Source organism: Otolemur garnettii, unplaced genomic scaffold (assembly GCF_000181295.1).
Source record: "Otolemur garnettii isolate 467f Iridium unplaced genomic scaffold, OtoGar3 scaffold00079, whole genome shotgun sequence".
NCBI lineage: Eukaryota > Metazoa > Chordata > Mammalia > Primates > Galagidae > Otolemur > Otolemur garnettii.
Genome location: NW_003852474.1, coordinates 1,969,930 through 1,994,176, shown reverse-complemented (window position 1 = coordinate 1,994,176; position 24,247 = coordinate 1,969,930). Strand labels below are relative to the sequence as shown.

At 43.5% G+C, this 24,247-nt stretch overlaps 1 protein-coding gene across 1 annotated transcript; it reads left to right on the top strand.

Annotated features, from left to right (window-relative positions):
- Positions 1 to 4,541: 4,541 nt before the first annotated feature.
- Positions 4,542 to 15,170, top strand: CUNH2orf40 (chromosome unknown C2orf40 homolog). Its single transcript, XM_023515783.1, has 4 exons — positions 4,542 to 4,704; positions 9,206 to 9,253; positions 11,132 to 11,295; positions 14,863 to 15,170. The coding sequence occupies exons 1-4, from the start codon at positions 4,626 to 4,628 to the stop codon at positions 15,022 to 15,024; spliced, it is 453 nt and encodes a 150-aa protein (XP_023371551.1). The 5' UTR covers positions 4,542 to 4,625; the 3' UTR covers positions 15,025 to 15,170.
- The last annotated feature ends 9,077 nt before the right edge of the window (positions 15,171 to 24,247 follow it).

The following is a 24,247-nucleotide window of genomic DNA, read 5'->3' as shown; positions in this document are numbered from 1 at the left end:
CACCATTCTGGGAAGGCCACATGTTAGCACTTCAGTTGACAGTTCAGCAGTTCAGCCTCCCAGCCACCTTTACCAAGGTGCCAGACAGGTGAGTGGAGTTGTCTGAGACTCTCCAGTCCAGCCTATCTGCCAGCCAACGGCCTTCAAATGATTTCCAACAATACCACGTGGGCAGAAGAACTTATCAGTTGAGTTTTTCTCAAATTCTTGACCTACAGGCCCATGAACTGTAATAAAATGATGGTTGTTTTAAGTCACTAAGTCTGGGTCATTTTTTAAGCAGTGATAGGTAACTGGACCAGTAGGTTTTAACTAGCTGCGATGAGGACCCGAAGGCATCACAGAGCAGGGGAATGGTGTAAGAAAAGCACACCTCTGTATAGAAGCACAGAATATACTCAAGAACTGAGTTTTGGGGAAGTTGGGAAAATATAGAAAGTCTAAGGAAATAATTACTGTTGTATAAGTTTAAAGGCTAAATAGAGAGCCTGGAGGTCATATGTATGTTATATATTTTATAGATAATGATGTCACTAAAATCTTTTATTTTAAATTTTATTATAAAAATTCATAATATAATGTAAATTATAATGTAAATTCATGTATAATATAATATACACAAATAGAAACTAGCATAATCCCTCTTTGTCTTGGACTACTCAAGCTGCTGTAACAAAATGCTAAAAACTGGGAGACTTATAAACAACAGAAATACATTTTCCATAGTTCAGGAGGCTGGGAAGTCCAAGGTCAAGGCATTAACAAATTTGGTGTCTGGTGAGAGCTCACTTTGTAGTTTAGATAATGGTGCCTTCTCACCGTGTTCTCACCTGGTGGGAGGGACAAGAGAGCTCTCTGGGCCTTGTTCTGCCCTTATCACTTAATCATCTCCCAAAGGTCCCACCTCCAATACCATCACCTTGGGGACTAGGATTCCAACATTTGACTTTGGTGGGAGTGGGCAGAAACATTCAGACCATAGCACCTGCACACATAATTGGCGGTGGAGGACTGTATAAGTGGTTTCCTGGCAAAAGAATTATCAATATTTGACAATGATTTTTCCTGAAATATTTTAAGGAAAACCCCATACATTATATCATTTTACCCACCAATACTCCCGTATACAGTTCTAACCAATAAGAGCTTTACAAAATGAAACTGTACTACTATTTTCACACCTAAAAAAATAGCGATCTTAATAGGAAATCCATTCCACCATCAAATATCACTTATTGTTGGCTTGTTTGATGCAGAGGCAAGGTGGATCTGGGCTGGCCACTCTTTTTCTGAGGCATCTTATAATTACAGGCAGCTCTGCCTTAGACCCTGCCCTCTGTCTTATGTTTTTTGTCCCATAGAACTTCCCCAGTGTGCGTTAGGCTGCTGGCATCTTCACAAGGTGATGGCACTTCCAGTGGTCCTCTTTAGCCAGACATTTGTGAACTAGAAGCCAGGAGAAAGGACCATTGAGGTCACTGTGGCATTTGGAGGTTGGGGATGCCATATCTAGGCTGTGTTTGAGGTGAGCTGGACAATGTGTGATTGTCCAATAGGATGAATTGAAATCCATTCAAAATGAGAGTTCCTGAGCCAGGGTAAGGGGAGGAGCAGCAGACAGGTGCTAGGACACTAGGTACAAAGCACAAGGTAAAGGGGGAAGATTTGGTAATGACAACAATTCCTAACATCTACTGAGTGTTTACTGTATACCAGGATATGTACATGTGATCTCTTATCCCAGTATGCTAGATAATATTGCCCCATTTTACTCCAGGTCTGAAGAGGACAAGTGATGTATTTATTAGTTCACAATACAGAAAGAACTGAAACCCAAAGCCCATGTCCTTAGCTACTGCACCAAATTGTAGAAATGAAGCTTCTGGGGTCAGTATGGAACGTGGGGTTAGAAAAAAATGTCAATATTGAAGTCACCGAGGCCAGCTGGAAACTGAGAGACAGGTGAGTTTTGGTTGAGAACTCAATGTACTGAATTTCTTGACATGCAATCTAGAGATCACTTATATCAGCATCCTATAGAAACCTCTTTAAAAAACAAACAAACAAACAAACAGATTTCTGGGCCCCATCCAAGACCTACAGGATTCCTGGGCACATGACTCACGAATCTACACTAAGAAGCACCTTGGTATTTTCAGACCAAGTTTGAGAAACACTGGAATGAAGGATCAGACCAGATTTAGCAGAGGGTAAAAGGAGGGTCTTGCATGTGAGAGAGCTGACAAATCCAAGCAAATAGGAAGGAAAGGACTTCTCACAGCGCCTCATATGTAGTGAGCATTATTTAACTGCTAGATTGAATGTGTTCCCCCAAGTTCATACATGAAATCTTACCTCCCCAGTGATGTTAGGAGGTGGGGCCTTTGGGACATTGATGGGATTAGTGCCCGTATGAAAGAGACCCCAGAGAGTTCCCTCACCCCTTTACCCTGTGAGAAGGATACAGAAGGTGTCTTCTGTGAACCAGGAAGCCAGTCCTCACCAGACACTGAATCTGCCACTACCTTGATCTTAGACATCCAGCCTCCCAAACTGGAGAAATCCATTTCTCATCACTGCCTTTTGCATGCAATAGGTTGTAGCTCCCCAACTCCATGTCGCCTTAAGCAGTTTGGAGGTTACAGGTGAGTAGAGTCCATCTCTGTTCACTCTCTGGGAAGAGGAAACAGCCTAATTCTCAGAAAATGTTCCCGTCACCTATTGGTAATTATTTTAAAATAATTGTCTTACCAATTCTATACTTCATAATCAAGGTTTTATTTTATTATAGGCCCATAAAAATTGGGATTCAATATTTACCTTGTCTTCAAATCTTACAATTGTAGGAGCTGATTAAAGCAAACTTTTTTCCTCCTTGGAATCTTTCTCTAAAAGAAAAAAATCTTTTATTTTTCCTCCTTGGAAAAATAAAATCACTGGTCTATATTCCCAGCTGTAAATGAGAACTGAAGGATGAGAAGGTATAAAATGTAAGTCTGCTTCTGAAATATGGAAGAAGACAACTGTCCAGGCAGGTGGCTCCTGTCTTCATTGGTTACCTGACCTCAGTTTTAATCAGATCCTGATAATGAAGAGAACATAAAAGTTCTATTAGAAGCAGAGATTAGTAAAGATTTGAGGTCCCGGGAATGATCTCCATAAGATAAACAAGAGATTATAGTTATTATGTTTAATGTATATTCTAAGCCAAGTCAAACAAGGCATTGACTTTTTATTTGCTTTGATTATCTTCCTAATGATAAATGTCTTGTCCTCAGGCGAAAGTAAACATATACCTAGTTGCTTTATTTAATCTTATCCTCCCTTTCACAGTTTCCTCAAGGGCTCACAGCATTTCCTTCTGATCGCCTTTGGCACCTGGCAGGATTGTTATTTCACTTCACACTTTTTTCTTTGGTTGGCCACATCTGCCTCTTTGCTAGCTCAGTGCTAAAAGACTTTTTACTCCTGCCTGCTAGAGAAATCCAACTGCATTATATGGCCAGAAGGTGAGCACTTACCACTGGAAGGCATAAAAATAAAAACCCAGAGGAAGAAAAGAAGTAATCAGCTGAGTTCAGGGCAGATTTGGCATGAGCACCATTCTGCAGCTCAGGCCTAGAGAGAGGAATGTAGGTGACATGCTCAAAGTCAGTTGGAGTAGGTTTGTTCTAGTTGTTTGTTCCCTGCACCACACCACCTTTCGTGCTTGCGTTGCCTCTGTGTGAACAGGCCTGGGGCTGGGATGAAGATGAGCGCTCCCAGGGGCCTCACTTGACTTTTCACTGGACTGCAGAGCACACTTTTTGCTGCGGTTTTGCTCCGAGCTGCAGGACCTCAGGCTCTTGGTCTCTCAAAGGCTTTTCTATTGGAGTAGTTTGGGCGGGATGATTTCCTGGACTGCAGCTCTGAACCCAGACTGTGGAGTCTTTCAAAATATCATAAAACACAGCATTGCTAAAGGCACCGTTAAAGAGTAGCTCAGGAATTAAGGAAATTCCAAAGACCACTTTATAAGCCAGGCAGGACCAAAGCCTGGAGCCGCCAGCCGCCAGGAGGGAGCGAGATGGGGAGGAAGGGGTGAAGAATTAGCGCCAAGCTAGGAGGAGGCCAGCGCAGCCCGCGCGGCTGCAGCGCGGGAGAAAGTGGAAGTGAGGGATGGACCCGAGTGTTGGGATCCGGCAAGTGCTCCCAGTGCGTGGCCAGGGGTGGAAGGGTGGGTGTCCTTTGCGCTGCTCCTGGATGCCATAAGCCCTTCCCTGGGTCGCCAGATCCCAGCTTGTCCTTACCGCTTTTGCGGCAGGCAGCGCCGGCCACGTGGCGCACCACTGATGAGTTCCCCGGGTCTCCCGTCTCGTAAGCATCCTTGGCTTTGGAGCCCACGACCCAGGCCTCCGCGGGGCGGGGACGGGAGAGCCGGCTGTAGGCGCAGCCGCCTGGCCCCAGCTCCACTCCCTGGCTCGGCGCCCACCCGCCGGGTCCCGCCCCAGCAGCTACACAGGGATAACTCGCGGAAGCGCCGGCCTGCCTGCGACCCTCTCCCGTGCTGCCTGTCCTCCCGCAGAGGCTCTCAGTGCGCCCCTCGCCTTCCTGCCCTCCTGCCCGCCTGCCTGCCTGCAGCCACCATGGCCACCTCCTCTGCGCGGCCTGCGGTGCTTGTCCTGACCGGACTGGCGCTGCTGCTGCTGCTGTGCTTGGGCCCAGGTGAGTGGGGTGATGCCAGGCTGACAGCAGTGCTCCGCCCGGGGGTGGGCTTGGCCCAGAATGGTGCCTGAGGGAGAGAGGCTGGTGATGGGGCAGCAGTGTAGGGACCCATCCTTAGCCCAGGTAGGGCCAAGAGGATGATGGGACACTAGGTCAAGGATTTGCACTTGCACAAGCGCCAATTGGTGCTCTTGGGAGGGTGATGAGAAGACCAAGGTCAAAGGGAGAGTCTCTTGGGGATAACTGGGAAGGGAGGGCCAGACGTAGCGGGGGGGTGGGTAAGAAGTGTTTCGGGGCTTAATGAGAGGGCAGTGGGAAGTAAGGCTTTAACTAGGTGGTGCAAGTGGCATCATCACCGCGACTTCCTTCCAGGCAGTGGCTGGGCAACAGAGTTGGAGATGTACTTCCTGCAGGTTTGAGCTGCGTCTGCCCAACCGGGAGCAGACCTCATGCCCCAGATAGGGGGAAATGCTTTTTTAAAGTAGTGTTTAACCTTCCTACTTCATGAAGCTCTCAGCGAATCTGTTGAAAACTCTGAAAATTCCTCATTGGCTCTTTGTAAAAAGTGCATTCACATGCACACGGTAAATGGAGCAGTTGGTGGGTGTCAGACAGCCGAATCCTGGGGTCCACACACTCCACGTGAGGAATGCAATCTGAGTTACCGCCTTGGGCTGGTATGAGCCTTTATGGTGACCCTGTGGACACATGAGTGCCTTTGAAGCTTACAGCTCTGGGAGGCAGGTACCGTGACTCCAGATTTATTGCTAGGGGAACAGGACTGGAATGTGTTCCCAAGAGCTTGAAACTGGTGCATGTCCCTGCACAGTAGCTGGGCGCTGTCTAATTCAAAACAGGTATGAAAACCAAACTCCAGGTTGAGGGGAGGCAGAGTCAAGCAGTAGCAGCCTGGGGTGGAACCTGGGATTGCTAGAACAAGCCAGGCTTGTTCAGGTCACGATGATTACTGCTCTAAATTAAAACCACGGGTGAAGCTAATTAATAATGTCCCAGTGCGTGATTTATCCGCCCCCTCCTTCGTTCTCCCCATTTTAAGGATAAGAGGTTTGGCTACAGCTGTTCATTTTCACACTCGTATTTTATTTAGTTCATACCAAGAACTTAGTGGTAGGCGTCAGTTCGGACATCACTGTCATCAAACTGAGAAGTGAAATTTCTTATGACATAAAATGAAGATTTTTTATGGTACCCCCGAAATGCTTAATGGAGAAAATTATCATAGCCCCTTCTTGATCAGCTTACTAATACTTATCATTTTTAGACAGGCATCTTGCAGTTCTGAATTTGTTAGAAGATCAAATGCTGGCTTGGCGCCTGTGGCTCAAGTGGCTAAGGCGCCAGCCACATACACCTAAGGTGGTGGGTTCGAATCCAGCCCGGGCCGCCAAACAACAATAATGGCTGCAACCAAAAAATAGCTGGGCGTTGTGGCGGGCGCCTGTAATCCCAGCTACTTGGGAGGCTGAGGCAGGAGACTCCCTTGAGCCCAGGAGTTGGAGGTTGCTGTGAGCAGTGAAGCCAGGGCACTCTACCCAGGGGCTCAGCTTGAGGCTCTGTCTCAAAAAAAAAAAAAGAAGATCAAATGCCAGATAACTAGATTTAATAAATTTGGGAGTGCATATTATCATAGCCTACAATTAATAACTAATGATGCTGGGTAAAAATTCCATACGCCAAAAAAAAAATCACAGCTATTCTATTGTTCTTGATCACTTTCTTCAAATAGATTAGCGTGGTGTCCAAATATATGTATTGCTACAGGGTGTCCATAAAGTTCATGTGCAATTTAAAATAGTGTGCCATTAACCATGAACTTTGTCCCTGTATGTAATTCAATGTGTAGTAATTGGCACAGTGGAGGCGCTCCTAATTCATAATTAGGGACTTCGTGTTTTACAGCCATGTAGCTGAGGTTAGGTGAGGCTCTCATTTCTGGAGTGGTAGTGACACACACACATTTGCTCCAAGAAATCACAGCCTCATCACAAATGCCTACACCCAATGTCTGTTTCAACATCAGACCACATTTCCTTCATTAACTGTTAAGCACGTTTGCAGACGGCAAACAGATGGGGGGACCATACTTAATCTGTACGTGCTACCATGTGAGTTGCCAGAGATCGACAAATGTTAAGATATTAACAAATGCTAATATTAGTGCCAAGGAATGAATCTGTCTGCCTTGGCAAATATTTCCATAGATTTTGTCATCGACTCTTAAGCATGAAAGGAAAGTACAGCCTGTAAGAGTAGGCTCCCCCCTTCTGATGAGACTGGCCTTGTCTATAGGAGCCTGGCCCAGTGTTTGTGTTCTTACGGAACCTCTTGGGGCCACTTGTTCTATCTTTGGGTGGATGCCCAGGTGTTGAAAACCTTACTTCATCCCCTGATGGCCCAGGGGCCTCTTAGCGTCACAACTCTCCTCCTCTCACAAATTTCATTTCTCCAGGTTAAACACTGAAATTCCTTTAACGTTTTTCTCATCTGACAAACATCTAGGCCCCCTCCTTCTACTGCAGTTTCATTTTCTCGGTGACCTTCAAGTGAAATGTAGACAGAATAGTAGAGGGGAGGTCTGCTCAGAGCAATGACACAACAGAGACAGGATAATTACTTCCTTTTCCCACCAGTGTTTGTGACTACAGCCTAACATTGCAGGTGCTTTTTAAACAACCACATAGTCTGATCTGAGCACAGAGGTGAACACACAGCATTCCCCCAGGCCGCTGGGCACTACATCACTAGTCTTGTTCAATCCCCACGGACTCCCAGCCCTTCTAAGGAGGGTTTGAGGGCAACAACCGCCTCTGTCCCTCCCCCTTCAATGTGGTCCATGGAGATTTTCGCAAGCCGTTTCCTTGATATTAAACCTCTCACAATAGGGTAGCCATATAATTTCTCATGCTAGCTGCAACAGTTTGGAGAACAAAAGGAAGCGATCTTGTTAATTTGCTGGGACAGTAGGCACACACTGGGGCTGTCCCTGAACAGCTGGGAAGAGGCCACCCTACCTCTGAATCCTGAGAAAGCACTTGAGAGGGAAATAGTGAGTTCTAGCAGGTTTTCCATCCCACCGTGGAGACCAGGTCGGCAAGCTCCCTGCATGGCAGTTGGGCAGCAGCCAGATGCCTACAGGGGCTGGTGTGAGGTGGCTGCTTATGGACCCTAAGCACGCCAAGTGACTCAGCCCCAGAGGTGTTCAAATTCAAATTTTGTAAACACTGGGGATGCTAAGAAAATGTATCCATAGGTGGAGTTTCACTGTGGGCAACCAGTTTCTAACTTTTGGCTATCATTCTCTTTCTCACCAACTACATAGTAAATTCTTTACGCAGGGGCTTTAAAAAAAAATTTTTTTTTTACAGCTTTCTTGACATTTAATTGACAAATACATCAAGCATTCTTAATCTTATTTGGGTCGCAGACACTTTGAAGAGTCTGGCAAACGCTGTGGACCCTAGTCCCAGAAGATTGTGCCTTTGTAGGTATAAACACAATTTTTACTACCTTTGCAGACCCCCTGGTGCCTGTCCATGGCCTGAGAGGTTAAAAAGCCTGGCAAGAAAGTGGCCACAGCCACCTCAGTGTGTTTCTTCATCCTGGGGCCAGACTCTAGTCCCTTATGCGTGATGATGCTTTGCTTACTATTTAGGGTGCCACGGGGTGTTTCTCCAGGGGCTTTGGGTTCACTCTTCCTGAGAAAAGCCTCATTGGTGTGTGCAGAGGCTTCTGCAGATCCTCAAATCCCTTCACCGAGTGAGGTCGAGAGGGGGGTTCTATCAGGCCAGACATGTTATTTTCTCTTAAGATTATTGAACTAAGCTGATTAGAGACACTTTAAAAATTGAATACTAATAACAGCAATGGTACAAATAATGCTTTATTATAGGATGATCTGGGCCAGCTGCAAAATCAGACTGAATTTTTAGAGCACTAAGGCAGATTCCTTAGTGCCTTACTCCCTTTCCTGCCTGCCTCTGTCTTCACATGGCTGCTGTCCCTAGATCCTTTCTTCTTCCTGTAAGGACACCTGCCCCTGGATTTAGAGCCTATTATAAATCCAGCATTTCATCACGAGAGCCTTAAATTATATTTGCAAAGAGCCCATTGCCAAATAAGCCCACATTCAAGATCCCTAGTAGATATGAATTTGGGGTGGACACTGTTCAACACATTATACCACGAAGTCAAGTTTTGCAGGGAGGTAGGCACACGTGACAGATGACCTTCATAAGAAGATATAAAGGCTGAAAGAACAATGTCACTTTTCCTTGGCACTTGTTCAAATAATAATGCCCTTAGTCAGCCATGGTCATTGTCAGCAGTATTTGCCCTGGACAGCCGGAAGGCAACAAGCAGCCCCACGTTGCCAAGTCAGGGCCAGGCATGCCCTTCTTTTTTCCAACTATGATTTTTTGCTTTTGATAAATTTAAGGGTACAGTGCAACTCTGAAACCGGTTTCAATTTTCATTTCTTTAGGTGGCATAAGTGGAAATAAACTCAAGCTAATGCTTCAAAAACGAGAAGGTAAATATAACCCAAGTGGATAAGGGATGCATTCTTAACTGGATGGAAATGAGATGGCAATATATAGTGTGCTCGCTGGAGTCTTGTATTTGGAAGATCAAAAGTGTTTACTCCTTAAAAGGTTAGCCGATCGGAAGGGCTTATTCTCTGGGTTTGAGTTACGGTATTTTATTAGATAAATATTATTTCCAGTAAATGTTTGAAGGTTGTTCTTCTGTAAGCTGTCAGTGTGGACTCAGAAATAAAAAAAACAGTGCTACAGTGTTAATTGATGCTGTTTATTTTAGGACTACAAAAGCACCTTAGAGCATGTATCTAAATTTAGAGCATATCTTTCAGTGTAAAGAAAATCTCAGTTGGTGGAGAGGCATGGTATAGCACTGTCATAGCAACCTGTATGTCCAATTAGCCACTGGGGAAGGGCAGTAAAACAGGAAATGTTTTGGTAACCTCTGTTGTGAAAAATGCTCCTAAGATAAATGTGATAGACAGTAGGAAAATGTCGCAGAAATTGAACAGCCTGGAAGTCATAAAATACAAGTTCTGTGCCCACGGTAGTCAGTTAGATCAGCTGGATCACTGGCAAATGTCATTTTCCCTTCGTCTGTAAAACTAAGTACCCCTTAGAAATGAAAAGGCATGACTCTATTTCTGATGTGACTATTTCTTCAATTACTCTTTCCCCTTCAAGTCTGTGGGAGATTCTAACAGGCTAAAGTCTGCCTCCCAAAGTAGGGCCCTGAGAATTTCTTCTCATGCTTCCTTCATGCCCCCGGGGCACATAAGTGGCTGGAGCACAGGTGGCTCTTCATGGGGGACCAGGGAGTTCCTGGGGGAACTCCCTGAATCTTTCCCCACATTCCAGCCACCCATGAGGGCTTGGCTTATCCCCCAGCTCCAGGGTGGCTGGAGGCGTGTGGGTCTGCATCCCTCAGACTTTATTCAGGGCAAATCAAGAAATACATACTGAGCGCCTACTGTATACAAAAGAGTATAACAAGCCCTACAGGGTTTGTAAAGAAGCAAGCCCAGCTGATACTTCTGCACGTGACCCATGGACTCATCGGGTGAATTACTTCCATTATTCTGTGCATTCTTCCTAACAACACCAAGATAGAGACTGCTGCCTGTCCAGATGTATAGTTAGATGAAGGCACAGAGGCTCAAAAGTAGATAGCAGAGGCAGCAAGTCCCATGGCACAGCGACTTCCCCTGAACACAGCCTGCAGAAGCAGTTCCCTCTAAATGACTGAGACTATGATGGAAAGATATGAGAAGCAGCAGAGTTAAAGGGTCAGTGACCTTGAAGACCCTATTGGGATCTTCAGTGATCAGCCTGTGAGGCCCAGAGACAGCGGCTCTTAGAGTACTGCCAGCTCCAGCAGCCTGATACCAAGCCACTGTGCTGCTAAGCCAGTCTGGTTCCTGCTCACTGGGGGCTCAGCCTCGGTTCTCTTTCCTTATGCAGGCTCCCAGCAGGCACAGGCCTCCCTTGTTTGCATAGACAATGTACATGCACCGTACACGGGTGTGACACTAGGTATCCAGGTCATTTTCTGAACACAGAGCCCCAGGGGGGAGACACTCGCATGGGGAGGCCTGGGTGCCAGTGTGGCGCGTGGACTGCAGGGCTTGAGCTAGATTTCCTTCTGCCCTGAGACCTAGAGGGTGAAGGTTACCTGGTGCCCCTTTATATGGCTGTTCTCAGATGATCACTAACAAGAAGCTGAGGCTATGGATCGTCACATGCATGTAGGAAGGAAGTTGAGAGTCAAAGGTGGGAGCGGTGGGTGTGGGGGCGGGGAACTGGGATATGTCACAGTGGTTCTTCCCAGTAAGAAGTCACTCTGTGTATGCGGGGGGCTGGGGAATTGATAGTTTCAGCACCTGCTCCAGCTAAGGCTAAAGTGGCTGTCCATGAGAGCAAAGCCAAGGAATTCCTCACCAGCCTGAAGCGCCAGAAGAGGCAGCTGTGGGACCGGAGCCGGCCCGAGGTGCAGCAGTGGTACCAGCAGTTCCTCTACATGGGCTTCGACGAGGCGGTGGGTGTTCTCTCCTGCTGGAGGCTCCCTTGGGCAAGGTGATGGGACAGAGGCCTGGCTCAGGAAATAGGACCCAGAGAAAGAGGATTTGCTAATCATTCTGGAAATACGAGCTTCCTTACATGGCACCAGATTACGTTACCCACAGTGTGGTGACATCAGCTGACTTCTCCCCAGGATATGTTTGGGAAGCAGAATCCATAGAAGTCAGAGGCTAAAATGGCTGGCACTTAAGATTCATGGAAAATCCTGGTGCTGTGCCCTGTAGCTCAGTGGTTAGGGTGCTGGCTATATACACTGGGGCTGGCAGGTTCAAACCTGGCCCAGACCTGCTAAACAGCAATGACAACTACAACAAAAAAATAGCCCGGAGTTGTGGCGGGCACCTGTAGTCCCAGCTAATTGGGAGGCTGAAGCAAGAGAATTGCTTAAGTCCAAGAGTTTGAGGTTGCTGTGAGCTGTGACACCAAGGCACTCTACTGAGGGTGACAAAGTGAGACTCTGTCTCAAAAATCAAACAAAAAACCCCCCCACACATTCAAGGAGAATCTGATTTTGCTCAAACCCTTTTAACTTGGCTGTGAACAGTTTTGAGTAATCATCCTTAACATAACTCAATCCCCTAAAACTTTTTCTACTTTATCCCCCAAAATGTCAGAACCACATCCATGCAAGGGCCTATGTGATAGTGGGAAAAGATGAAAAGTGACTTTTAAAAGAGAGACTGGTCTTTGCAGATGTATTGGGGAAATTTTGCCAGTGCACTTGTAGGAGAGATTGTTTGTTTACAGCTGGCCTGCCTAGATAGCATTAGTGGGCAAATTCAGCAAATTACGGAAAAAGGGTTTATAATCACAGACTCCCAACTGGGGTACAGGTAAGACAGCAGCAGGGTTGAGATCACAGATCCTGCTGCAGAGGTTTCTGCCTACAGACTAACAGGTGTAAGGCTAAGTGTAGCGGGGAGAACCCAGAGCCTGCCCGCCCAGCCAAGGAGCAGATGGGTTATTCACAGGCAACATCTCCAACCGGGGCAACCGGAGGTGATTTTCTAAATGAGCACAAGGCTCCTAAAGAGAGTGGATGCAAAGTGCTGCAATAGGTGAAAAAATTAAACCACTTAGATAATTTTTAATGGCTGCATAAAGTAAGAGCATGTGGCTGTAACAGAATTTCCTTCCCGTTCCCAGCTACTGGACATATTGGTTGTTCCCTATGTATCTACGCATACATATATATGGTGTGTGTGTGTGTGTGTGTGTGTGTGTGTATGTTTTCTGCACAAATAGCTAAATACTTATTAGCCAAACCCTGTGCTGGACTTGATTCTAAGTACTTATGAGCTTAATTAATATTTGCAGCATCTCAAAAGGCAAATACTATTATTCGCCTCTTTGTGTATATCTTGTCCCTAGGACCACATTCTGCCCAGTGGAGTTCCTGGGCCAAGGTTACAATCATGTTGAAGCAGCTCAGAGTATTGTCAAATTATATTCTCCCATAAGTCATTCTAGCCAATTTGCTAGAATTTTTAGCAACATCTGATGTTCTCATTGAAAATTAAAAATATATGATAGATGAAAATGCTGTATTATCTTTTAGTAATTTGCATTTCTTTGATGACCATCATTAAAATGAGTATTAGGCATTACCATGGGAAAATGACTATAATAATGTCTGGTGACTAGAGCAGAGTAAAGATGAGGATCAAACAAAATTATAAACATATATACATAAAAAGTCTATAATTAAGTATGACCAGAGGTCACTGTTGGTGGGCTTTGGCAAAGAAATGAGATGATCCCCTCTTTCTTTGTTCCCGTCTCACATAAGATTTTAAAAATCTGAGTCTGAATTGTTTCTGTATTCATTTTTTAAAATTTATTGACAATTCATATTTTAATCCAAAACCCCATACAAATGTATAAAATTAGAAAACACAAAGAACAAGATTTCACTCTGGCCAAAAGTGCAGTATTGTGAGAGACGCAAGGCTGGAGACAGGCAAAGAAGTCAGCATCTCCTTCTCCAAGGCTGAGGCTGAGGGCTCAGGAGATAACATGAGCCCGGTGTTGCAAACAGTGGTGAGGAATTTGACTCAGGCTCCTCAGCATGGCACGAGCCGGCCCACTGTGTACCCAAAGTGGATGGCTTCATGAGGCTGCGTAATCATGGGGCCTCATGAAGTTCTCAAATTATTAATTATAATTATTCATTGGCAGTCTTAGTAAAATAGATTGCTGAGACCCCATCACTGGAAAAGTCCATCCAGGAGATGCAGAGTGGGTGGTACCTGAGAATCTGCATTTGTGATGTGGCTACAGGGATGCTCTGGCCACATGTGGAGTAAAACTAGGCCTGCTTCCAAAGCTATGTGGCTGCCTCAACTTTCCAGGACATCTTTGTCAACTCTCCACTTTTTTGTTTTTTTGCCCTCATACTAAACCCCATGCCATGTCCTGAGCGTTGACACATGCAAAGCCCAATCTAAATGGATTTCGCACCTTCACCACCACCAAAAAAAGATTAGCCTGTCTTAAAAAAAAATGGATTAATAGCAAAGACTAGTTCCCCAGGCCGAAAAGTGAACTTCATTCTACAATCCACATCTTATCAGCTTTAGTCCTTCTTCTCTTTTATTTTTATTCGCTGCAGCTGTCTCTTCCTAGCTGCCTCTCAGGCACTAAAGCTTCCTTGAAGGCAGACTCCCCTGTTGTGGGCAGCCTTCCAGGGCCCAGCACAGGGCTGATACACAAACGTACTTGTGCACACCTTAACCAACAACACAGCTAAAAAGAGTTACCATCACAAGTACCCAAATACTCTGCCCTGGAGCTGTAATAAGCCAGACCAGTGGTTGATTTAATTCAGCCACCATTTATTAAGCATATGCTCTGTGCCATCCAAAGGGTCACGAACAGGAATAGGGCAGGAAAACAGTGTCTGCCATAGGGAGTTGTTACTATATTTGGGAGATGTTTGCTTTATTTACCCAGAAAGAGAAAAATGGTTAAGCCCGTGGTATATTTAGAATGAGTATGGCAAAGGTATGGTTATACAGTCCTTTGGGGGAAATTAGCTTTTTTGTTTGTTCGTTTTTTTGAGACAGAGTCTCATTTTGTCACCCTTGGTAGAGTGCCATGGCATTATAGCTCACCACAACCTCAAACTCTTGGGCTCAAGCAATCCTCTTGGCTCAGCCTCCTGAGTAGCTGGGACTACAGGCATCTGCCACAATGCCCAGATGTTTTTAGAGATGGGGGTCTTGCTCTGGTTCAGGCTGGTCTCAAACTCCTGAGCTCAAGCAATCCACCTGCTTCAGCCTCCCAGAGTGCTGGGATTACAGGCGTGAACCACCATGCCGGTCTGAAATTAGCTTTTAATAGCAGCATTCTTTAGCTGATGTCATTGACCTCGGAGCACAAGAATACTATAACAAGGAGTTGTTCTTAGTAAGGGGTGTTAATCACTGAATAAAAACCACCATAGAGAAAAGCCATAGGTAAGATGTGGTGATAAGAGAATGTGTGTTCTTGAATCATTCTCTACCACTCTTTCTCCTTCCAGAAATTTGAAGATGACGTCACCTATTGGCTTAACAGAGATCGCAATGGGCACGAGTACTATGGGGATTACTACCAACGTCACTATGACGAAGATGCTGCAATTGGTCCCCGGAGCCCTTACTCCTTTCGGCACGGAGCCAGCGTCAACTATGACGACTACTAACCACGACTAGCCCTGTGGTTTACAAGAAACCACAGTATTCCCTTCATGTATCCCCTAATGCCTTACACTATTTGGTTTCTGTTTTGCTTTATTTCAGCAGATCTTTTCTACCTACTTTGTGTAACCAGAGAGTTAAAGCAAGATATATAAATGCCTCTTCATATTTCATATAGTTATCTTAATGATGCAACTCAAGAAATAAAAATAAAGCATTTTGTTAAAAAGGAAAGTCTCAGAATTCATTTGGGTGCAAATTAGTCAGCTGGAGACATTCCTCATTCCCTTCGTGTTTTGAAGCGGCATCTGAGAGGTCCTTCTCCATTATCATCTCAGGAATCCTCACCACCACGCAGGAATTCCACACTAAATGCAAAATAAGAAGCAAAATAATCAGTTAAAAATGGTTTATGGTTACAGACGTGGCTTGGAGGATTCTGATCATTTGACAAGGGTTTGAGGGCTTTCTGGGTCCCAGGCCCCCAGTGAGAGAGCCGGACCTGATTAGTACAGTCATCCAGGAAATGAGGGACAACAGACAAAAATCTGAAGTTTGGTTGATTTCAGAGTCACATTATTCTATAAGACCTTCTTCAGTGAATTCAACATTCAATGAATATTTAAGAATATGCTTCGCATTGTATTTAAACAACCTGAGTGAAGAAAACAAAAGAGAAGAATGGTGTTGGGTGGGCAAAGAGAGGCAGGGAGGGGAGGGAAGGAGGCAGGAGGTGTGTGCTCCACTGCCAACAGGGGGTCTGGTCACAGCCCCTGTGCACCTGCAGAGCTACAGGGGGCAGAGTGGGGGGAGGGTTAGTAAGCATGGGAGGGGGCAACTCAGAATGGCTCTTAAACTTTCCTGGGTCACAGACAACTCTGTCCAGTGAAAGTTTTTTGTTCTTTTCCTCAGCAAAATTACATGCAATTTGGCATATTTTATAGTTTTGACACATATCCTCATTCATAAACCCTAGGGCCTGGTAGGAAGCATTGAATTCAGGACAACACTGATTATGTGCAATCATAAATAAAGGCCATTTTGTTTCCTTGGCAGTCCTCACAACTTTTAAAAAAAATTGCAGTGAAAGATAATATTCCATTTTAGCCACTTCCGTATATAATTCAGTGGCATTAAGTACATTCACATTTTTGTACCATCACTACCACCATCTATCTCCAGAACTTTTTCATCTTTCCAAGTAGAAATTCTGTCCCCATTAAACACTAACCCCTCAGCCCCAACACCCAGCCGCTGGCAACCCCCATTCTACTTCTTGTCTCTATGAATCTGACAGCTCTAGGAAACTCATAAAAATAGAGTTTTTCAGTATTTGCCCTTTGGTGTCTGGTTATTTCACTCAGCATAATGACCTCAAGGTTCATCCATGTTGTAGTGTGTGTCAGAATATCATTCCTTTTAATAGCAGAATAATATTCCATTGTTTGTTTATATCACATTTTGCTTATTCATTCATTCATTCACGGACACTTGGGCTACTTCTGCCTTTTGGCTACTGTGCATAATGCAGCTATGAACACAGGTGTATAAACATCTGTTTGTGTCCCTGCTTTCATATCTCTTTGGAATTGTTAGATCACACATGAATTCTATGTTGAAGTTTTTGAGGGACCTACAGCAGCTGCACCATTTTACATTCCCACCCTTACAACTTTTGTTTCTTCTTATAATGCTACGGGCTGCCTCAAACATGTTGAAGAACATTCCTAATTTTAAAGGGAGTCCTTTCTATGTTTCTTCTTTAAGGGAGTCCTTCTCTATGTTTGCTGGGTGTTTTTATTGATGTTCTTTTTCTAGTTAAGAAAATTTCCTTCTAAAAATATGCTAGGAAATTTTAATGTTATATTTGGATGTGGAATTCTATTTTTTCTTTACTTATTGAGATAATAGAATTTTCCCTCTTCAAATTTGTTAATACAGTAAATTCTCTCAATAAAAATTCTAATATCAATTAAATTAGTTGGAATAAACCTAACATAATCATGATGTATCATCTTTTTGAATTCATTGCTGGCTCTGGCAATATTTATTCAGAATTTCTGTGTCCATGAACATGAGGAAGATTGGCCTGTAGTTTTCTTTCTGCTTCTGTTTGAGTTTGGGGTCAGGGTAATGCTGGCTTCACAAAATGAGTCAAAAGTGTTATCTTTTCTACTCTCTGTAACAATGAAATTATATAAATCCATTTGGATGTAGTGTTTTCTTTATGGGAAGATTTTAACTATTGATTGCTTTTCCCTTACAATGGATAATGGATTGTTAAAGGATGATTCTGATTTTGTGTTTCTCTCCAGTCTGTTTTGCTAAGTTCCCTAGGAAGTCATCCATTATATCAAGGTTCTGAAGTATGTGGAGAGCTGTGTTTAATACCCTCTTATCTTTTCTCTATAACATCTATGGTTATGTTTCTTCCATTCCATTTCATTTGTGCCTTTCAAAAAAACCTGTCTTTTTGAATAGATTGCTTTGCCTTGTTGATCTCTTCTTTTGTATGTTTTTCTATTGAGTGAACTTCTGTCCTTTTAATTTCCTTCCTTCTACTTCTGTGGGTCTTTGATTTAATTTGATCTTAGTTCCATTTTGAGCCTTCTCAGTTTTCTTAAAGGGAAACATTTCCTTCCAAGTATTATACCCCATGCATTTGAAGTGAAAAATTATATGGTAAAATCTTGTAATTTCAATTATGATTTCTCCCTGGACCAATGAATTGATTATCTGTTATTAAACTTCCAAGTGAGTGGACTTTCCTAATTATCCTCTGGGCTTTGTTTTCTATCTTAATTGAATTGTGGTAAGAAATGTGGTCAGGTAGATTCCGATCTTTTGAAGTGTATTGTAGCAAGCTTTATGTTTGGGGTGTGTCCACCTAGCAACTGTTCCATGTATGCTCAAAAGGAATGTGCCTTTTCCAAATGTCAGACGTAGTCAAGCATGTTAATTCAAGCTCCATAGTTTTACCATACATTTTCTATTTTGTTACTGATTTTTTTTGTCTCTTTGATCTACCAATTGCTAAGAAATGCACAAAAATCTCCTACTATGATGATGGATTTGATAATTTTTCCCTTTAATTCCATCAGTCTGGCTTTATTTATTATGAGGTTATACACAAATTCATGTGGTACACAGAAATTTTAAATGAATACATTTTCCCAGTAAATGAAATGATCATTATGTAGCAAATCTCCTTATTTCAAGTTATACTTTTTGCTTTGATATTAATCTGGCCATCCTTGCCTCTTTTTGCTTAATATTTTCCTGAACTATCTTTTTGATTGTTTGGGTGTTAATCTTTCTGGGTGTCTTATGTGTTATTTGTTGTGATGAGTAAATAGCTGAACTTTTGTTGTGTTTCTAAAATATAGCAAATAAAGGTTTAATTGGAGAATTTAGTTCACTTACACTTACTGTGATTAGTGATATAGTTTTATTTCTAACATCCCATTTTGAACTTTTGATTTGTCCAATTTTACTTGTTCCTTTTCTCCTCTCTTCATTTGGACTCTTATTTCTCTGTACTTGTTGGTTCTTTTTCCTCTGCTTCCTTCAAAGGCATACACTGGGTCTATTCTATTAGAGTTGGTCCTGTTTCATATACATTTAATAACAGCTGGAGATAATCAATAGGCATTGTGTATGGACAGTCTGTGGATCTTACACCCCACCCTACCCCAACTTGTATGTTACTGTAACTTGGCATTGTAAATCTAGCCTGCTTTCTTTCCCCATAAGTTGTTTTTGTTTCATATATAATCACTAGTTTGTTCGGATTATCACATATTTATCTTGGCTCTTTCTCCTTGCAACTCAGACACTACATTTGAGGTTATTTTCCTTTGGTTTGAATTATAGCCTTTAGAATCCATTTAGTGAGGGCTGTTTGGTGGTAAACGCTCAAGTTTGGCACATACTCTTGTTTTATTTGGCATAGAATTCTTGATGATTTAATCAGTCCTTTAAATTTATCATATGACTGCCTGTGGTTCCTACTGTGGATGTTAAGAGTTTCATTATTTGTCTCATAGAGCCATACTTCTGCAGGTGATGCTGTCCTCTCCAATTTATTTTGGTAACCTACCCTTTGTATTTGTTATCTACATCTACATCTATGTCTCTTTATATTAATATGGCCTGGGTTTCACTGGGCTTTTTACTCTGACAATCAGGCTCTTTCAACAAATTTGGGAAATTCTCTCCCATTATTTCTTTGATTGCAGTCTCTTCTCCGTTCCTTCTTTCAATGTTTGTAAGTTTCAATCATATTTTTCCTTCATTATTCAAGTATGATTGCATCTATCTCCTGTTCCTGGCTCAGATTTTCAAGTTTCTCTTTTATTTCTCTGCATGTATGAGACACTTTCATATTTTTTATCATTTTCAATATCTTTGGCTCTCTTCTTGCCTGCCATCCACAGTCATCTCCTTAACTTTGTATAATTTCTAACCATGACTTGCTAATTTTCTTAAACTGGGACCACTTTAGACATAGACCATACAAACACCCTGTACTTACTACTTGTTGGTGGGCTTAAAGAGGCCCTACGTAAACTCCTCCCCTCTCTTCCTCCTTTTCCCCTCCTGGAACAAAGACCACAAAGGGCCTAGCTAGCCCTGTCCCCTAAACTCCTGCCCAGCCCACCAAAATCCCCAGCTCAGCAGTGGAATGTCCATCCCTTACAGCCCAATATAAAAGCTGTCTCAAACTGTGGTTGGTAAGGATGCCGTCTTTGGCTCTACCTGAGCAGGTTTCTTTCATTTTCATTAAACCTGGCCTGAACCTCTTCATTCTCTGGTCTTGCCTTTGAGTATGCATGCCACTGACCATTCATCTGGTGCTGAAACCTCGGACTGGCCGTTGATGGCTTTGCTCCATCTTGCAATTTGCTCCCTTGCAATTTGGGAAGCAGCAGGCTGGGCTAACTCCCCAATCCTGGCCCTCAACTGGGGTCTCAATAGCCACCCCAACTCCTTTCTGAAACACCTCAGGACCTGGGCCTGGTCATGCTCAGATCTAACCCCATTAACTAAAGGACTTTGCCCTGGCTGCCATTTAAGGTGATTAGGGTCCCCGGAATACCTTCAGGCAGAACTGCCCTCAGTCCACTCCACATCTCACTTCCTTCGCCTCTCCTTATGTACCTGACCAGGAACTTTGTTTTCATTTCAGTCCCAGCACTGGACCTTGGCCCAGGCTTTTGACCTCAGGGGCTTAGGGTTTCTGAGAATATCAGGGGATGCCCAACTTCTTAGAGTCTCCCTTTTCAATGCCCGGGGACTTGGGAAACAAGGGACACCCTCTTTTCCACCCAGGTGGGGAAAGGACATCTGAGACATGGGAACTGGCCCTTCCAGACCACTCCCACCACTGGTGCCTCCTTTGACAATACAAAGATTAGGTTTCTAAGGGGAGATATGGCCAAAATGCCTCATATTTTGCTGTAACACAGCCTGGCCCCAATACAAATCAGACAACAGGTCCATTAGGCCTAAAAATGGGACCTTTAATTTCAATATCTTAAGGACTTTGGTAACTTCCTCCAAAGAAATAGCAAATGGAGGGAAGTTCCCTATGTTCAAGACTCTCTCTCTCCCCTAACTATCTTCCCCTAAATCTCCTCCCTATTCTCTCTCCTCCATAGAATCCTTTGATGCTGCTGACCACCAGGTCCATACCACACCCATCTCCTAACCCGCCCTCAGACCCCCAAGGTCCTCCCTCCCCTCCCCTATCAATCCCTTTATACTTCTGCTGTCACTAGTTACCCTGCTGTGAAACCTCTTTTACCATTAGGTGAGGTGAGGCTAGTTCAGGTGCACATCCCCTTTCCCTTCAGCGACTTTTCACAGATTAAAAGATATTAAATCTCTTCTCCACAGATGCCTCCAAATATATAAAGGAATTCTGGTACCTGGTCCCATCCTATGACCTTACCTGACACAATCTTCACATAATCATTAACTCTATCCTTCTCCCATGGGAGTGGGAAAAATCTAACCCGGCAACGCTCTTTTCTCGCCTACATACCAACTCCCACTTTGGGATATTTCAGGGATCAAAAGATACAATAAATCTCTTGGACTCAGGATGAAAATCCAGCCTTTTTGTCCTATCTACAGCCTTTGCAACTCTTTACTAACTGAGATCTTAATACCAGAGAGGTACCAACTATCTTAGCAATGTACATCATCCCAGTCAGCCCCAATAATTGGCATAAACTCCAAAACTTAAAAGGGGCCTCAGAACTCACAAGTACAGCTTTTAGACCTGGACTTTCTGGTCTTTTAATAACTGAGATGGAGATAAGATAAAGGAAAAGAGATAACTGACAACAGCCCTGAGAGCAAAAAAGTATTTTTTAATAGTGGCTGCTGCTTTAAAGCTTCTCCGGAGAGAGTTATTCAAAAGTCCCAGGCAAAAAAACCCCACATCCTTCTACAGGAATGAGCCCTGCCTCCACTAGGACTCTGGCTCCCTGGAACCAGTGGCCCCCTAAATTAGCATTCTCCATACCCAAGGACCCATGGGAACTGCTTTGACTGACATGACTGACTTCAAAATGGGCTCAACTTTGTCATATCAAGGTGGTCTTAAGTAACTCAATCTGTGAAATAGCTGAGCTTCTACAAATCCTGTCCTAAAGTCATTTTTCTGGACTCAAACCTATAGACCTTCCAGAGGCTGCATCCATCCAAGACATCTTCTGTGGAAGACTCCCCAACATGGACACCAGAATCCAACTCTACCTATCTGTGCCTCCCAACAAACTGGATCAGCACCTGCACTCTTGCCCTGCTTTCCCCTGATACACCCTAAACTCTCCCAAATATACCCTCAAACCTGTACCTATACCTACCAACACCTGACTCATCCCACTGAGGACGATGACCCTGCTCAGCTGGAAGCAGTTTCAGAAGACTGACCATCATCCCGTCATCCCTTTTAACAAGAGTTGAGAATGTTGGTGGGCCTAACACAGCCCACAGAAACTCTCTTCCCTCCTCCTCCCCTCCAGTAACAAATTCCACAAAGGACCTAGCTAGCCCTGTCACAAAAATTCCTGCCCAGCACGCTGAAATCCCCAGCCCAACAGTGGAAATTTCCACCCACTACGGCACAATATAAAGCTGTTTCAAACTGTGCTCAGTGCTAACTCCATCTTCAGCTCTGTCCAGGTGGGTTTCTTTTGTTTTCATTAAAACTAGCCTGAACCTCTCTATTCTCTGGTCTTATCTCCCCTGGGAGAAGGGCAGAGTTAAAGATTATGTGAAGATCGTGTCAATTAAGGTCATAGGATGGGACCAGGTACCAGAATTCCTTTATATATTTGGAGGCATCTGTGGAGAAGGGATTTAATATCTTCTCAATCTATGCAAGGTCACCACAGGAAAAGGGGATATGGACCTGAACTGTTGCCTCAGCTTCTGCTGCCTCACCTAATGGTAAAAGGAGTTTCACAGCAGGGAAGTTGGTGACAGCGGGAACACGAAGAGCTTGATGAGGTAGGGAAGGGAGGACTTTGGGGATCTCAGGGTACGCATCACTGACTGTTCAGTATTGTCAGGATTGCTCTCTCCCCACCTACCTAGCTACCCTTATTCAACTGGAAGGTTTAAAGAAAGTATCCACACTGCTCCCTTCTAGTGATGCTTATTTCTTATCCTCCTCTATACCCAGGTACAACCTTTTGGGAGCTCAGTTTGATGCTGTCTGACTTAAACTTTTATCTTCTATCCTGAGTCCTGGGCAGCCTTCAGAGATTCTCAAGTTCTGCAGGATTCTGCAGGATTCTGCAGACACTTTTAGGCCATAGTTGGCTTTCTCTCCCTGATGGGGTTCTCAAAGTCTTTATCATCCAAGGCATGCACATATAAAACCATACTCAGCACATCATGTTCTCCCATTGGGAAATTTATTTACGTTATCCAATCTGTCACACTACTAGACAGAGAACTCCTATTTGATCATTTATTTCAAATCTAACAATTTTCACCCTTTTTCTTGTCTCTATATATCTCTTGTAAGAATAACTTTTTTTTTAAATGTTTAAAATAAAATAGGGGGGGCAGTACCTGTAGCTCAAAGGAATAGGGCACCAACCCCATATACTGGAGGTGGTGGGTTTAAGCCTGGCCCCTGGCCAAAAAACTGCAGGAAAAAAAAAATAAAATAAGGATTACAAAGGATTTCAATCTTATTGAAAAAGTTGCCAACATTTTAAAAATTATGATGCAGTAATAAATGTGTTTATGCTATAAATAACAAGCCCTGGTCTTGGGTCTACAACTAATATAATTCCAAAGTACTGAAATTAAATGATAATTTGAGACATTCATAATAGCTATAATGTGATGATACCTGATTTCTATGAGTAGAAAAGTCTCAATAGTATAGTAAGACCTATACTATTGCAGTTTGTTGCCTACATTTATAACTGAAGGGGACAGAAGATGGCTGATCAGAGATACCAACTGCCAGATTGTCTTGGAAAGAAAAGTTCAGATGAAAAAAGAAAAACAATAATAGAAAGGGTGTAATTCTGAGGGAATTGTGCCAGAACCTACAAGAGATTCCATGGGAAGAAGTTACAGAGCAGAATAAGAAGGAGCAGAATAACAGGACAATATAGTCAGAAGGCAGAGTTCCCAATTATGAATTTTGAGACATCCAGGCCATTTAGCTCAGAGTTAAAAAAAGAAACCGCAGATGAGAAAAAAACAGAAAAAGAACCTTGAGAACATGAAAAATCAGAACAGATCAACATCCCCAAGGGATCATAATGCAACTACAGCAGAGAACTCCAACTATAAAGAAATTGTTAAAATGACAGAAATGGAATTTAGAATATAAATGGCAAATTAGATAAATGGAATTGAAGAGAAAGTGGAAAATCAGCAAGAAGACACCAAAAAATGTCTCAGGAAATTAATGAAATTAAAGAAAATAGACCATTTGAGGAAAGATACAATGGAGCTTAAAGAATTACAAGAGGTGGCTCAGTGCCTGTGGCTCAAGTAGCTAAGGCGCCAGCCACATACACCTAAGGTGGTGGGTTTGAATCCAGGCCAGCCTGCCAAACAAAAATGATGGCTGCAACCAAAAAATAGCAGGGTGTTGTGGCAGGCGCCTGTGGTCCCAGCTACTTGGGAGGCTAAGGCAGGAGACTTGCTGAGCCCAGGAGTTGGAGGTTGCTGTGAGCTGTGATGCCA

Bases quoted from the DNA above. Each gene is read 5' to 3' on its own strand.
- CUNH2orf40 (XM_023515783.1), top strand. From the start codon at position 4,626: ATGGCCACCTCCTCTGCGCGGCCTGCGGTGCTTGTCCTGACCGGACTG. The intron at 9,254-11,131 runs GTAAATATAACC...GGGAATTGATAG, and splicing joins AATGCTTCAAAAACGAGAAG to TTTCAGCACCTGCTCCAGCT. The intron at 11,296-14,862 runs GTGGGTGTTCTC...TTCTCCTTCCAG, and splicing joins ACATGGGCTTCGACGAGGCG to AAATTTGAAGATGACGTCAC.